Below are 17,027 nucleotides of genomic sequence, written 5' to 3'. Positions count from 1 at the left end.
CCTTACTTTCCATTGTACTTGGCTCTTTAACCAGAGCCTTGGACATGTTGTGCCATCTAAACCCCAAACAATTTGCTATTTTAGTTTTGCGCAAACTATAATTTAAAATGAAGGCTTGTTGTTGGTTTAAAGCTCTGGTTGATACATGGTAAGCTAAAGAGCCATGTGTATTAGAATCTAAAATGGCGCACCCACTGTTAACCATTCGTTAGTTTAGCAGCACAGTAAGCAACGCAGCCTTTATGAAGGGAAGGGAAGGGAAGGGAGGAAGGAAGGAAAGGCAGAACATAGGGAGAATCTCTAGCCCATGGTATTGAGCTAATTCTGACTGTCCAAGGCTTGTTATATTTCTGGTCTGAGGGCTTAACTCATAATTCTGGTTATAGGGAACCTATTTTTATTTTGGTTTACCATGCAAATAGATCTGAAGTGCTATAATTATCTGGAACAAGATGAGCTGCTCAGGGGGAGCTTGTTGCCTTTATGAATTGCGGGAAATCATGTCTCTGCGGAATTTATGGTAGCAAGAGGAGGGTGGATGCCTTTAGGCTAATGGTTTTCAAACTCTGTTCTGGACAACTCTGAGATTCTTCAGATGCTTAGTAAGGGTTCCTCAGGGCAGCATCGGTAATAGAACATAAGGTTGCCCCTTCGTTACCCATTTTTCTACTTGGACTAAAACTATGGGGGAGCATATGTAACATTGTCCATTCAGGTAGGGCAGATGGAAGAATGGCCTAACAGTGCATCGTAAGCTGGATGAATTCACTTCCCATACTAAGCCATAATGTGTTTTGGTTCACTTTTGAATTAGTATGTTATATTAACCCAACCACTTATTCATCCAGCACCCCCCCCCCACACACACACACACCATCTTGGCTTAGTATATTATGTGAACACAGCACTGGAATGCTTCCCCAAAAGCTAAAGTTGTTCAGCTGGTGAAACAATCCTATGAAATCAGAACCTGACTAGTGCTTTCTAGGTAACGGTCTAAAGCAGGGAGGGAAAGATCCGTGGCTCTTCAAATACTGCTGAATTACAATTCTCTGTGTCCCTCATAGTTGGCATCCTGCTGAAGGTTGTAATTCAGCCAGAGGTTTCCCAACCTTGAGATATTTGAATTCATACGCTTAGTCCAATAAAGGGTAGTAAACCAGTGCATTCTCCAGACTTTCCCTACAGTCACATCTAATGAATAAGCTTGAAATTCTTTTAGACTTGTGCAGTGTTAAAGATATGTAAGTTTTCTGGAACGCTTTGAGTTGGAAACTTTTCCTGTGCAAATGAATAGGATTTAAATTATCATCCTTGTCTCAGTATCCATGATTTGCTCAAGTGTTTGGTCTATTCTTTGAAGTGAAAATTAAATTAAAATCTGACATGTCTTATGTGGTGTGTCCTTTGCATTTAAAGAAGCTAAAAGTTGAAACAATATAGGGCAGGGCAGTAAAATAGTATGCACTTGCTATGCATTTTTACCTTCTGAATTTTTTTAGAATAAGCACCTGAATAACAGATATCATACAGCTTTGAAACCGTTGAACATGTCTGAAGTGGAAAATCTCTGCAGTGCTGACCTAAAGAAAGGAAAGCTTGTAAGTACTCACTCATATGGGATTTGCATACGGTGAAGCAAGCTGTGCGTTAGTATAATGTATGAAATAGGCAACTGTGTGGGAGGTCACAAAAATGAGGATGTGAATGTGATAGAGGACTGTTCAGATGAAAGGAGGAGAGTCTGCTTATCCCTTTGCTGTTTTTTTTTTCCCCCATCAGTTACAGTAGGCAGGGTTTTTTCAACCAGGGTTCCGTGAGAGGTCACTAGGAATTCCCTGGGAGATCACGATTTATTTAAAAAATTATTTCAAGTTTCGGCAACTTCACATTAAAAAAGTAAGTTTCATTCTTTATTTTTAGCTTAAGAAGACTGTTAATGCATATACAGGCCTACACATGAAACAAATACCTTACTTTTGTAACTTCTGGCATATATTAGAGCCTGAATGTGCAGGGGTTCCCTGAGGCCTGAGAAATATTTCAAGGGTTCCTCCAGGGTCAAAAGATTGAGAAAGGCTGAGCTAGAGAATATGGTGCTGAACTGCCTTTCTTTCTCTTATGTAAGGTGCCTTTTCCTTACACTTGAATGTTCCAGCAGATCAAGATCCAGCAGAGGAGTCTCACCAGGATAGTAAAGGATCCATCCACCTAGGGGCCTATTCGTCTTAAATCATGAACAAGAGGAAACTGGGAGGAGAAGGCAAGTGAAGAATGCACCTGCCGTTGACACATTGTTCACAGAGCTGTTCCTGGGCAGTGACTTGGTGGAATCTCCAACTGATTGCAGAAGTTTTGCAGACGAATCATCAAGCTGCTATTGATGGTTCTTGAATACAGCACTTATCATAACAGGAAAGAAAGGATTGGATGGATTTCTGTTTAGCTATCTCAGTGAAAGTTTTGCAGTTCACTTTTAGGGTGAGCTTTTCCAAGGTGGTATAAATACGTAAACTAGATAATCATAACACAACATTTTTTAAAAATGGTAAAATCAAGCTAGCAATATAATCAGAACACCATATAAAGAATGACCCACTTGAAGGTCTGCAATTTGAACCTAGTCAATATCAGTTGGAACCAAATTCATAAACAAAGGGCTGTTTTCAAGAAGGCCCTATTCCTTATGCCCATCGACTGATCTCTTTGTCAGGCTGGTGTATGCTATAGGCCCTCTACTACTGAAACTCAGTCATTCAAGTGGACCTAAAGAATTTAGGGCTTTAAAGCCCAATGCCAGTACGTTTATACCAGAAACACTGGTGTAACCATTGCAGCTGGTATATATACAGGTGGTCCTCACTTAATGACCATTCATTTAGCGACAGTTCAAACTTACAATGGCAGTGAAAAAAACGATTTAGGACCAGCCCTCACACTTACGACTGTTGCAGCATCCCACAGGCACGTGATCGTCATTTTCTATCTTCCCAGCCAGCTTCTAGCAAGCAAAATCAATGGGGAACCACATGATTTGCTTAATGACCATGTGATTCACTTAACAACTGCTGCAAAAATCAGGTTGGATTTGCTTAATGGCTGCATCACTTAGCAACCAAAATTCCAGTTCCAATTGTGGTTGTTAAACGAGGACTACCTATATATGTGTTCAGTTGCCAGTATTAATACACGTTTTTCTGAGCCATCTTTAGAAAGAAACTCTGCAGAAGTGTGGACCAGCTCCCAGGATACCCTAGCCAGCAATAGGCTGGGATTGAAGTCTACATACTGGAGAGCATGAAGTTTGGAGATGATTGCAATAGAACATGGAAAACTGAAATAAGGTTCATTCTGTTCAGATGTTATCTCAATAGACCTGCTTAAACTGGTAACAATAATTCCTAATTATTGCAGCCACTATAGGTTCCCCATACTCCAGGGTGCCTGCTTATCAAGGTATGATTGTAAGCCACCATCCTGAAGTGTTGGATTTTTTACGCACAGGATTTTCCTCTTGCTTGAGTTAAGTCTTAGCTTCAACCGTACCCCATTCCAGGAAGCAGCTCCAGAGACCAGCTCAGAAGTTCCACAACAGAAAATGGAAAGGAATGGTAGAGGTGTCAGTCCAAAGCGAAGGAAAGTGATTTCATGTAGATAATAAAAGCTGAAGCAGATAGAACAGACTATTGTGATATCATATAAGACCCTTTAACACAGTTCTACTTTTAGAAACCGTTCCTCCAGGCACAAACCATCATATCGCTGTGTCTCCCAAGACCAACATTAATGATCAGGAGTATCAAGAGCTGCTAAGAAATCCTTGAGGGCAGGTAAGAACATCAGGACTGACTTAGTAGTAGTTGCCTGTCCTCAGTTGCCTGTCGCTGCTTTTTCTGAGTGCCCAGTTTCAGCACCTACCATACCAAGGAGATCAGGGGAAACGTATTTTCCCAGCAAAAGTATACTGCTGTGAGGTATGTCTGTTTGTCAGTAGTTGAACGGACATTTAACATTCCTTAAATGTACAAAAGACTGGCTCTAGTTAAAAACAGTACAGGTTTGTTGGCTTTAAGAGGAGGTATTTTTCCCTAGTGCAGGGCAAAGAAGCTCCTGGAGAATTTTGCACTCCTAATGTTATGCAAACACTATAATGGGCATCTTATGTCTTTTCTTTGTTTCTCATGGCTTGCTAAATCCTTTAATTTTCTCACAGCAGAAGTGGAGGGTACTTTTATTCTCTTTGGAATATTTGCATAGATAGGAGAAAGCCTTATCCCCTACCCAAAGCTCTCTGGCTGAAAACTGACCACACATCTGAATACTGCTCAGTTATAATGCAGTGATGTTGAGGTTATATGCATCAAGACATGGTTTGCTTTAACCATGGTTTGTTAAATGCAGTGGTTAGGTTTATAAGTGTGCTAAGACTTGGTTTGCAAGACATAATGTCTCAGTTCATATAATGTGGTTGTGGCTTACTCAGCAATGCATGGGAAGCGAACTGGGACTTTGTGTGATACATGAACTTAATCTCTGTACAACGTATGATAGAAATTGTACATTACAATCCCAACTTGCAAGGAACTTGGGACTACTTCCCCCCACCCCTCAGAACAGTAATACCTCAAACAATACAGTGTCATGAAAGAGAACTATTTGATTTGTTCTAGAGACAGCTGAGCTGAGAGGAAGTTGCATGTTGCATCCCTGTCTGATTACATGATCTTACCTTGCCTCCTTGGAGTTATCCCCATCTCCACAAGAGGGTGGGTAATTCATTTGGAACTTATCAATCAATATAGCAGAGTATTCAGTCGTAAATTAAATTTCTCATATTGGGATGGCAGAATTATTTGCCATCAGGGAAAGCTATCCCGGTAATGAAGAACTGTGGTCTTGCTTTTTTCCAGGCTGGAGCTGCTCCCAGAGCAATGGATTATCCACAGTCAGCAAGAAACTGGCTTCTCTGCTCTGAGTCTGATTCTAAACCTTGGTTGTTAAGAGTAAACCTCTTTTGATTTTAAGAAAAGGAAACTTGCTCTAGAATTTGAAAAACGTGTGATGGCTTGAACAAGTAAAATGCTGTGAGACTCCACTCAATTCTGAAAGTGACACACAAGAATCAGTTTTATCCAGGAGAGGAATGTATGGCCCAAAAGACACATTGGAAACTGGCTATCCTAGGAAATCTGGAGTACAGCATATTCTCCTGCAGCAATCATAATGTGGTTTTAGTTTGGATCTGTGCAGGATGCTCATTAATCATGCAGCATGGTTTGGGCAATTATTGGCATGTTACATCCTGTGTGGTGAAAAGAGGGGGCATTGCCAGCGTTTGCTGGACACCGGATGAAGAGTTTAGCCATATGAAATTGCTATTTTTCGGTGCAGCCAGAGGCTGAAGTTAGTGGCAGGAATGCTTCTTGGCGTGTAAGGTCACTTACGGTTTAACTTCTGCAATTAGTTTTCCAAATTTCCAGCTGTTTTTGAAGGAACCTCTCTTGGTTTGCCTAGCGTAGGCATTAGGACCTGGCGGAAAGCAGGCACCCTAGCCCTAGATTCCAAGCTGGCTTGCTTTGGTGACGTAAGCCAGAAGCCCTGTCTCTCTCTCTCTCTCTTCTCTCTCTCTCTGTGTGAGTGTGTGTGTGTCTCTCTCTCTTTCTTCCCCCCCTCTCCCCTCCCTCCCAAGCTCTCTAACATTAAAGCGAAAATGCTTCTTTCTGTGCCTCCTCGTGCAGGAATTGCCACTTTTGGCTACAACAAGAGCAACAAGAAGGTAAGGAAGCCATCCACCCCATGCCCCCCCCGCTTCCTATTTCCCAAGATCTTGGAAACGTCCTTGGCTTAAAGAGGGAGGAGAGGTAAAGGGGGTGGTGGTGTTGCGAAGGTTTCCCCCCACTCTTCTGAATATCCTAGTACTGCAGGGGAGGGGGTGGTGGCAGCGATGAAGGAAATAGGGTCTTTCCAGTTTGGGGGGAGACCAGAAGGTTGCCTTCTCAACAGGGAAACAAATCTCCTGGGTTGGCTGATCTTGGCCTCTGTTCCCTTGGTGGAAACCACCCCCCTGTCCCCAGTCTACCAGCCCCCTGGCTAAGGCCAGAGTGCTCCCAAGGGCGAGTTTGAGTCCGGCGCAAAAAAAAAAAAAGGCGAAAGAGCTGGGGAGACTGAACAGAGACAGGCAGTGAAATCACAGCAGTTGCTGGCTCTCCCCAGACACAGATACTCCCTACATTCTTCCCAGCACCCCTGCTTCAAGGACTTTGCCCGGGGAAGAGAAGGAGGCAATGGATCCCCAAGGGACTGGGGGTGGTCTTTCTGTTTCTGGAAAGAAGTCACAGTAGAGGTTTTAGACGTGGGCTTCAAGTCAGAATCACACCAAGGCCTGGTTTTTAACCCTCTCCTGATGCTTTCTAGGGTGAGACAGACTTCCGAACCCACCCCTCACTGGGTGTTCTTGAGGGTGGGGTTCCAGGATGTGGTTTCTATGGCATCCATGTGTTCTCAGGCAGCCTGTGCCATAAAGAAGCCTTCTCTTCTCCCCCACCCCCTTTCTGTCCCCCATGTCTCAGGAATGGGAGACAGAAGTATGTGTGCCTAGGAAGATGGAACATCTAGCTTGCAGGAAGCAGCAAGCGAGTTGTAGCGAATGTGTTTGCCCGGGGTGGGAGGGTGGGAGTTGTATGACCCCCACCACCACACATCTCTCTCTCTCACACACACACACACACACACACACCAAAGCTATCACTGGAAACCTGAAGGGCCTTGTCAGCTATGGAAAATGCAGGTTGGCTAGCCTGGTTGGTTGGTTGCTTCGCTTGAAGATTGGGGCGTGGATTAGTTTTCCCTGTGGCAAGAAGTGTGGTTTAGTGTGGGTACAGGGCGTTGAGGCACCTAGTTATCTCTCCATTGGGGCTGGGAAGGTGGGGTGCAAAGGCAGGAATTGAGAATCAAGACTTCCAGCATTTTGAATAGCTTATCTCTATTGTTGATTCACTGAATGACCTTGCATGCTTATGTTGTGAATTTAAAAGAAATGGAGTGGGGGCGAGACTCTTTCTCCTTTTAAAAAAATTCCTCTGTGTCCTCTCCATAGCTAAAAGCAGGAGCTGAAGGTTCTACGGTCAATGAATGGGCACATTAAAGCCACAGTAATAAAGAGGTTGGGCAGAAACCTGACAAGGAGGAGCAGGCCAAATTTGGATTATTAATTGTGTTTGTCCATATTTGGGATGGGTATGGGTAGCAGTTGAAGGATTTCTAGCTGTTTTACCCTCCCTGTGCTTCCCTGCCAGCTTGTCTTCAAACCTGGGTCACATTTTCTCATTCTGATTTATTAGATGATGGAAATATATACAAATAGGTAGGCTGAACTTGTAGGATGGTAGAAGAGTGATGTAGGTTGGGAAGGATCAGAGCAGGATTTGTGTGTTATATGCTGTTTATGAACATGCACATTGGCTTGTTCTAAAAGCCCACTTAAGGACAAATCACCAGGCACCATTTAGATTTAAAGTAAAGTTGCTATCACTTCTGTAGGGGTGTGTATATGGATGTACATTTCTCACTTTTGCCACCATGTGCACCCAAATTACATGTGTGTGTTGAAAAGTGAGTTTGAAAATGCCTTTATTATATTGTATTTCTAGAGTTCACTTGAGTGAATTTACTTGGGCTAAAATTTGGTTTTATGGATTTGGTGCAGTGTGTAAGTGCCTGTTTTCTGGTAATTACATTGCCAACAGTAAATGAGGAGGAAATTCACTTTTGTATGCACTGGTGAACAGGTGTAACTGTGATAGTAAATGTGCAATTCCACTTAGATGTTTACAATATTGAATTTGTATGACAGCAGACTTATGGGTGTGCATATCTGGATATAAATAGTGAGTGTTTGATCAGGCGAAGGGTCACAATGTAGGTAGACTGATGCATGTCTGGAAGTTAGTCTGATGGTATCTGTGCATAGTGGGGACTTGGATCTACAACAGGAATGCCCAGTCTGTGGGCTGGAGGGCTACATGCACTGCCCAACATGTCAAGTGCAGCACTCCAAATGGGCAGGGCCAAGATCCATGGGGGAGTGAGTCTGAAGAAGCCTCTGCAAAACTCGAAGGACCAATTTTGCCCCTTCATACTCTTATTCCCCAAATTACCACCCCCCACACAAAAAAGGACCACATGTCTTGCTCTGGCGGCTTCAATATGGAAGGCTGGTGGGCTGCAGGCAGGCAGCTCCGTGGCTGTACCTTTTGCACCACTGATGTACAATATACAGATTTTACTTCAGCTGAAAAACTTCAACTTCCCCATCGCAAAGGGGCTATGTAGAAATACATTAAAATCAATGGATTCTCTGACTTCAGAGCCAGATGTAGCCCGCAGAAGCTTTAGGTGCAATCCCCAGAGCCCTTACAAAATTTGTGACCAAATTGCAGTGGTAATTTGTTACAGAAGTGGAAATTACCAAATTCCTGGGGAGTAATCCCATTAACTGTTTTGAATTTACATTGAGTTAAATTGGAATTAAATCCATTCTTGTTTTTGTCCTAATTCCAATCCTTTTTTTCACATTGGCTCCATTTAATTTTCTGGAGTAAAGCGCCTGGCATGCTATTTCAAATGCCAACTATGGTCCTAGGTCCAGAGAGAGTGGGGGAGAGAGAGCGGGGGGAGGCATGATCAGGATTGTAATGGTAGTCAGTGGCTGAGTGCTGGCCTAAGCAAAAGAACTTATCTTAAGAAAGATCTGGGTTTCATCCCTTGTTTCTCTGAATTAGGCCTCATATTGGGGTTCTTTCTGTTCTGAATCCATGACCGCATTTGTGTGAACGATATTGCTCTTAAGATGTACATGTTGATTGTAGAATCTCCCTGGAGTCAGAATAATATGAAAATACGGCTTTTGGATTATGAGAAGTCATTTTAACTGCAGGTTCACACATTGCTTTGTTTACCTGAATGCAAGTAACAGAAATAATGCCACTGTATGCAGAGGAGGAGAACTCAGCATAGATATCGATGGCAGTGGTCTTTTGTGGAATGGGATTAGTATGAACTTGGTGGATATGTTGTCTCATTACTCTGTTGTGGAAATTATGCATTCAGCTTGTTTTACAGTGGATCTGCTGTGTCTGGCATCAGCATCAACTTGAGTCTCTTAAGACCATACTGAGTTCACTCATTGTTTTTAACCATGGCTTGTTTTAACCATGAGCAATCCATTCACTTATAACTTTAAAACCAAACTACACAATGCCTTAGTGCAAGGTACAGATTCAGCCTACTATATATAAAACTATCCTCTGAGTAAAGCAGATGGTACAGTTTGGGGAAAACTTTCTCCATCTGTAGTTAAAAGGAAACTTGGTTATTCCTTGCTGTGAATGGAAATAGTCTTTCCTAGAAATCTAGCTGTTTAGACCCAACTGGATTTCTTAATCAATTTATGCTTGAAAAGGAGTTTTAAAATACCTAAAATTACATAGTGGTTGGTTGGTTGGTCTTAATATGGGGATATCCTTATCAGATCTAAAAGATGTAAATGTTTGTTTTTAGCTACTTTGTCCAAATATACTTCTGTAGTCAAACAATGGATTGGTATCTAGTGGTAGATCTCTGGGTGGTCTGAAATAAATGCACAAGGTTTATTTAAGGCAGTAGTAAAATTACCTACTCTGGGTGTATGAATAGGCTCTGAGATCAAAGCTGTACTCAGAATTCTTGGTTCTCAGTTTAATTATCGAGGTATGTCTTTTTATACCATCTGCTGGTGAGAGGACCTCAAGCCTTGCCCTCCATTTATTTGTGAACCAGTCTGGTCACTTTCTGTTGTTTCCCAAACATTGCTTTGCATTTATTTCTTCATCTTATATATGTATTCTTCACCTTACTGCTAAGATGTTTTTTTAATTCAGTGAAGTGGTGATGGAGTTATAAATGGCCATTTGCAAAACATCTATACCAAAGGTAGAATTTTTGGAGGGGTGCATGGTGAGAACCATTTAATAAGTAAAGCATTGAGCTTAGAATCCTTGGTTAAAATCTCACCTCTGTCTGACATTTAATAGGTATCATTTCCTTAACCTATCATTTTCTAGATGTATTGATTAAAAGTATTATCATTCCCAAACAGCTTGGTAACAGAATTGGAAATACTGTATTACGCATTTTCCTCAATGTTCTCCTCTCTGAAACTGTCATATGTTTGTTCATTTACTTTTTATGGTACATCCTAACAACTTCGTCAGCCCATTTTATTGAAAGATTTTAAATGTTAACCTCTTTCACTTTGTTATATTTGTGGCATTTTAAAAAATAAAATAAAATACCATGGCAGCACCATCCTATCTAGTTTGCATGGACAAAAGGATATTGAATTTTCTAAGCCTCTTGTACCTTTAATTAAAACACTCCCTATTTTCAGCCCATTTTATTGAATTCAGATGAGTATGGGTGAAAGATTAATGATGAATCTACTCCTGTAGTGCCCCTTGAACAGACTCTGTTAAATTACCAAAAGTAAATGGAGAAAACTTTAATTACTGTTTAATTTAGTTCATTTTAGAGTACAGGAATCCTATTATTTTTCTGAAAAGAAATGAAAAAAATAACAATCCGAAGAAACGGGTGATACAGTCTTCTATTTTCTTGCAGGTCAAAAGTGACAGTAGAGCAATTAAGAGGAGCTAGCCTGTCACTAATTTATTTCTTATATTTTTCTGGAAGTAAGAAAACTAGTGTACTTACAAGGAGGAAACTGTTAATTAAAGTTGCAGTGATTTGCTTACAATGAATATAATATGGTCTTTATACAGGAGGTAACATTGCTGGATAGTACAGCATTTTAACAAATGATTATATGGAGCCTATGGTTTAATTCCACTTTCTTACAGTTGCAGAAAAGCAAAGTGGCAGGAACAATTACTATAGAATCCAGGGATGTTAATATCTCCCAGGTTGTTCTCCCTGTGAAGTTTTAAGTATAAGGACATAAGGAGGTAAAGTGCTTTGTATGCTCTAATTATTTATATAAACATGAAGTGGTGATGGAGTTGTCAACTTCATGAGTGTTAGCTAAGAGGTATCTTCCATAGTCAACCTTTCTCCAGCCGAATGTTTGCAGTATCATTTCTCCCCTTCAGGTTTTGTTCCAAGGCAAAAGAACACATAGTGAAGGGTTGTTTGTCCACTTGCTCCACTGAATTCTGTTTTTACCTTCCTTGCTAGTGGGAAGGAAATTTAAGCACTTGCTGGTGTGTATGTGTGTGTTACACATCATTTTGAGCAAAAATGGGTGGTTGAATATGTAGCATCCCAGCCAGAGAAACCATGTTACACCATAGCGCGATGTGTGAACCCAAGCCCAGAAAACATTTAGAACTACAGAGTACTGCTCTTCAGTGGTTTTTCAGCTGTATAATATGGCATAAGACTGTTATTCATTCTGTCATCCCCTACAGTCCATCTTTTTGTGCATATACCTGTCTTTTTTTCCTGTCATAACAAAGTTCGGTGTCAAACATTTTCCGCATTCTGAGATTGTTCAAAATCTGTGCAGAACATCTATGAAACATAAACATACCTGCTTCAATCATGACAGTTTCCAAAGGTTAATTGCAGAACTGGACATTTCATTTTCCTTTAGTTTTTTGCATAAATTCAACACCCATTTTTATTCTCTGAAGAGCATGTTAGGAAGGGCTATGGCCATTGTCACTGGATTTGGGTACTATTTTGTCCAGTGATCGGTCCCCACATTTCAGTGTTAATTCAAATAGTCTTTTCAGAAAGTTAAAGGCTGCATGAAAGAAGGGTTGTTGTTTGAAGAGTGTACCATTAATGACATTGGAAAATACGTTATTCAATTTCACAGCATTCATTGTTTGAAAAGATTGTTTTAGCATAGGCCCACAAAACAAGTGTACAGTATGTGTACATCCTGGGAGCTGATGCCTCTCTCAGGACACATTCATTCTTGGAAAGCATTGGTTGTCTTTGGCTTTATTTATTCACACCCACTGCCTTCCAAATGGTTATTTTCTCTGGTGTCTCAGTTCAGGGATAATTAAGATGCAACAAATGGTTACTCTTATGGAGCTTTGAATGGATTGCCTTTGATATCCTGCTCTTCCTCTTAGAAGCTTAGAGATGGGGAGACCAAGCTTTGTTTGGACTCTTACCATAGCAATCTATTCAGGTAAGTCAGATGGAAAGACTGGTCTCTGCCTCAGGCCACCTGGTAGTTTCCTTTTGAAAAATCAGCTTTCATTCTCCCTAAAAAGTTTCCAGCCCTCAAGGCTGTTAAGACAGTTTGGGAACTATGTTCCCAATTTTTGCTGTGAGAGTTCAAAAAGCATTTTTTCCCCCAACTGATTTAGTGAGTTGTGTGTATGATCGCAAAACATACTATTTAATTTATATATTCATTAATTTGGTACCCTGTGTTCTTTCTCAGTGAGTTCAGGATATTGTTGTTAATATTATTTTATCCCGCCTTTATATTTGGTCAATGCAAAGCACCAAACATACCTAATACTCCTATTTTCCTCACAACAACAGTCTTGTGAGGTGAGTTGGGCTGAGAGGGAGGGACTGGCCCAAAGTCACCCAGCTGGTTTTCATGCCTAAGGCAGGACTAGAACTCTCAGTCTCCCGGTTTCTAGACCAGCACCTTAACCACTACACCAAACTGGCACTTAGACAAATTATTATACAAATTATTATATTATTATACAAATTATATATTATACATAATTAATACAATTATACAAATTATTATTATACAACTAAGTTTATATGTCTGTTTGTTTACACTTAGTTGTCAGATTGATGTCCCAAGAAAGAAAGAAAACCCAAAGTTATTTCATAATGTTTTCCAAACAATCCCAGGAAGGTACTCATCATTGCCAAAATAGTTACTGCTGGTACCATCCCAAAGCTTTTTAGTATCCAAGGAGGAAATCCCAATGCTCCATTCTCTTTTCATTATGAAAATGATTTTTTCCCTAACCCAGGTATTTTGGAAGTTACTCCGTGTTTTATCCCTTGGGCTGGGCACTGCTGCTAAAAATAGTGGATAGGTTTAAGTGCATGAATTTTGAGTTGCCTGGGGATTTTGAATTTGAGGACTTGCTGGCTGAAAGAGTCCTGTGTTGTCCATCTATATGCTTTGGGAGTACGGCTCTTCCTATAATCCACCACTGCATGAGGCAGTATTAAAAAAAAATGAAAACCAAAACAAATATTTATGTTTTACCAATCTAGTTAAGTTCCTCATCCACTAAGATTTTACTATTGTATTGCATACTGGTCCAAGCTATATGTGTACATGTTATCTGTTATTCTGTATTAAGCTGGGTTCTTTTTTTTATCCTTCCAAAGTAGGGTATTTAAATATGTATGATCAACTTCTAATTAGCACCTTAATCTGCAAGGTATAGGTCAGTTCATTCTGAATATAATGTGCAAAGGTCAAATTTCTTAAGCATTCCTAGAAAGAAACTTGTACTACCTAACTTATAATTATGTGCAACGTTGCTTTTGCATTGAGTGCAAAATATTGGGGAAATGGAGCAACACCCATCCAAATCTCAGGTAGGTGAACCTCTGGGTGCAGACTTAACTCTATGTGTTAAGTCTGCTTAGCCTCTAGCATTATCTTCATTTAATTACTTTTGGCCATCACAGGCTTTCTTAAGAAAGAAAATTGATGGGTGGCTGTTTAGAACTTTGCCCGTTGGCCCTGAGGAAGAAACTCAAAGGTCAGCCATAGTGGAAAAGAACATGGGGTGGGGGGAACAGGGAAGAGTGCAGTGCCCCAACAATTAGCAGCCTTCTGGTAATTCAGAGTTGGGTTGACCAGACATGCCCACTGTAGCAACCATTTCGTATCTAGGCATATTTCCCCCCAGCTCCCATGGTTTCATTTTCCAGATCTGCTAACTCACTCTAAGAAAATGGGGACCTCTACCATGGATCCTATCAGACCCTTTTTGCTTTTTTGCCCATTACCCATCAGTAAGGGAAAGAGCTCCCACCGGCCTACTGAAACCAAGCTTATAACAGTAGTCCCAGCCAAGGCTGGTTGATTTCGTAGAGCCAAATATTTGATAGCATATATCATTTTGCATGATAAATGCAAATATATAGCCTTTCCTTTCCTTTCCTTTCCTTTCCTTTCCTTTCCTTTCCTTTCCTTTCCTTTCCTTTCCTTTCCTTTCCTTTCAACTGCTATGCTCCAAAATGACTTCTGGCAGTTTCCATAAAAATGAGGGCATCAAAACATTCTCTAAAACTATCAAAAGTAAAATACAAATCAAAGATAAAAGGTTCACCAATAAAGTAGAAATCAATGATAACAGCCAACCATCACCCATTAGCCATGGATGACAAATCAGTAATCCCAATGCCCTGAGGAACAAAACTGTTTTTACAGCTCGCCTAAATGTTTGGGGTTACTCAGATCTCTTAAGGGAGACTGTTCCAAAGGAGGGGGGGACTGCAATTTCTGGTTCCCCACCCTAATCACGTGGAGAGGGGGAATCTGAAGTATGCCCTGCCTGTTGGATTTTGGACTTCAGGGAAGCAAAAATTATGTATAAAAACCCTTGATACTGGTATTGTAAGTGGGTTATCACCATCTGGGCTGTGATCATTTTTCAGAAGAAGTCATTTGAAAACGGAAGGAATAAACCCAAAGGGGGAAAGTTTTTGTTTTTTTTTAAGTGAATCCCATGTTGTAATGGTCTGTGGGAGTGATCTTGGGAGATGGGGGAGAGAGCTGTAGATGGGACAACCAGCAGGTAGCGTGTGAAAGATGTCTCAGCCCACAGAATGGGGGATGGCATGGGAAATATTTTAGAAGGGACCCTCCCTAGTTTGGAAAAGTAAAAGAAGGGGAGGGGAGAAATTCTTTCAATCTTGCAAGATTTTGTTAATGTAAACTCAATGATGAAGATAGAGCTAGTACTCCTGGGTGTGCTGCTTGTCTGGACTACCTCATAGGGCTAACACATGTTTCAGGCAGGGATCAGTCGGAATATTCGAGTGTTTTACTTATTTATCTACGGGGCTTATGGGCTGTTCCAATCCACTACCTCTGAGTAGTGTGCAACTCCCCAATACGTAATTGGGATTAAAAATATATAACCTATCTAAAAACAACCACATAGTATTCCTATGAAGCTGGGAGTCATGAATAAAGCATTGACGATAATAACAAGCCCAATCCATTGACCTGAGAGGTAATCACCACAATCCAGCCCCCATAACTTGGTGGGACACCCAGGTTTTCACCAATTTTCTGAAAGCCAGGAGGGAAGGGCTGATGGTACATTGGGAGGAATGCTAGCCAGGCAGGGCGGGGCACTGTCACAAAATGTCTGCTGTTGGAAAGTGGGATGAGGTGTTGACTCCTTTATAGTGGGTTTTAATTAAATCCTTTGTGGATTTAAATTATCTGATCTAAATGAATCTGCATTATTAGAAGAGAACATCCTCCAAACTTCAGTTGCAAGTTGTCTTGTACGACTCCTTTAGAGTCAAAATGGCTTTGACCTTGTAACCAAAAGCTTGTGCCTTAATTTGCTTTTTTGCTCTTCTCCTTCCCAGTTCCTTTTTCTTCTGGATCATATTTTTTAGACTAAATCTGAAGTCTGGTACCATCTTATTATAAATCAGTGTAGACATTTCATTAATATACTTTAAATAAATATTTGTAGAACAAAGTTGTGAACCTGGGGAAGATTTTCCTACTAGATTGTACCTCAAGAAAAGAGCTTAGAATTTGCTAGTATGCATTTGCCCATAATACAGATGTGTCCAAACACGAAGTGTTATGAAACAAACAGAGCCAATGTATGTCTAGGAAGAGCCACATTAGAGAGATCTTGATAAGAGAGTTTAATTTAAAAAATCATGGCTTTTCTCTAATCACTCTGGGGATCCTTTAAAAAAAGACTTTATTTTAGCTACTTACAACAGCTTCTCATTAAATGTAATTCTAAAGTAGGGATGGCTGATTTCATTTGAAGAAAGCTATATAAAATACTTTATTGTGCAAAGAACTGCATGAAATTCTTTTTGCTCATACCTGAGTTTATTATATATAGACCTGAGAAGAGTTTAGAAGAGTAACACTGGGCAGTTGGGGTTGGATCTGTTATCTATGGTGCTGAAAGATTTTGCAGCCAAGAAAAATGTGTGGCTCAATAGAGAACTGGGGATGGCATGTATCCAGCCATCTCTTTAGTCTCCTCCCAATCTGGTGCCCTCCTGTCGGAATGAGAATGCAGTCACAACAGCTAGAAATTTCTACCCAGTCCCAGCACTACTGGACACTTTAGGTTGGGAAAAACTGTTTTCTTTCCATTGCAAAAGTCCAGGTAGGGAGACTCCCAAGAAAAAGCTGATGAGACATGAGAGGGAGGGGAACAGGGATGCTGCTTCAGAAGAACTTTTTAGTGCCACCTCTCCTCCACCTGGAGTCCACTCTGTTGGCTGAGAAAGAGGTGCAGGTTCTTTCTCCCATCTCAGAAAAGCCTCTCAGATCTGTATTTTCCATTAGCACCAAGTTATCTTGCTGCTCTGGGGAACCTCAGATCTTACAGGCTGCCTGATGTTAGCTCAGGTCATAGATCTAATGCCATAGTATCTTGACTGGCTGGTATTGGTCTTCAGGGGTTTTAAATAGGACTTTTCTCCAGAGTAGTTTGGAGATAAGATTTGAATCTGGGGTCTTTTGAATGCAAAGTAAGTCCTCAACTGCTGACCTATGGCCCACCCTTCCATCTGACCCTACCATTCACTACCACTTACCCACCCATGTGGTACATCTAAGACCCTGTTTATTTCAGTATGTTTCAAAGTGGCAGACAATAAGGGTTTAGGGAAGACTGCAAGAAGAGCTGAGCTGTCTTCTCCCTTTCTGCAACAGGGGAATTAGCATTCCTTCAGGCTCTGACTTTTGTGGCTGTTTTAGGTCTCAAAGAGCAAGAAGAAACCATGGCAGAAGTTACAGATCCTCC

General features: G+C 40.9%; 1 protein-coding gene across 3 annotated transcripts in view; it reads left to right on the top strand.

The window, feature by feature from the left end:
- The first annotated feature begins 5,596 nt into the window (after window positions 1-5,596).
- RBMS2 (RNA binding motif single stranded interacting protein 2) overlaps window positions 5,597-17,027 on the top strand; it is a 72,155-nt gene continuing 60,724 nt past the window's right edge. The window contains exon 1 of one of the 3 annotated variants that reach the window (XM_063293651.1): window positions 5,597-5,776. In XM_063293651.1, coding sequence (XP_063149721.1) covers window positions 5,711-5,776 — 66 coding nt within the window. In that variant the 5' untranslated portion in view covers window positions 5,597-5,710. The remainder of the gene's footprint in view (window positions 5,777-17,027) is intronic. The other 2 variants (XM_063293649.1, XM_063293650.1) reach the window with 2 other exon arrangements.

The sequence above is a fragment of the Candoia aspera genome, chromosome 2 (assembly GCF_035149785.1).
Source record: "Candoia aspera isolate rCanAsp1 chromosome 2, rCanAsp1.hap2, whole genome shotgun sequence".
Lineage (NCBI taxonomy): Eukaryota > Metazoa > Chordata > Lepidosauria > Squamata > Boidae > Candoia > Candoia aspera.
The sequence above is the reverse complement of the archived record's forward strand: the minus strand, read 5'-3'. Positions and strand labels throughout refer to the sequence as shown.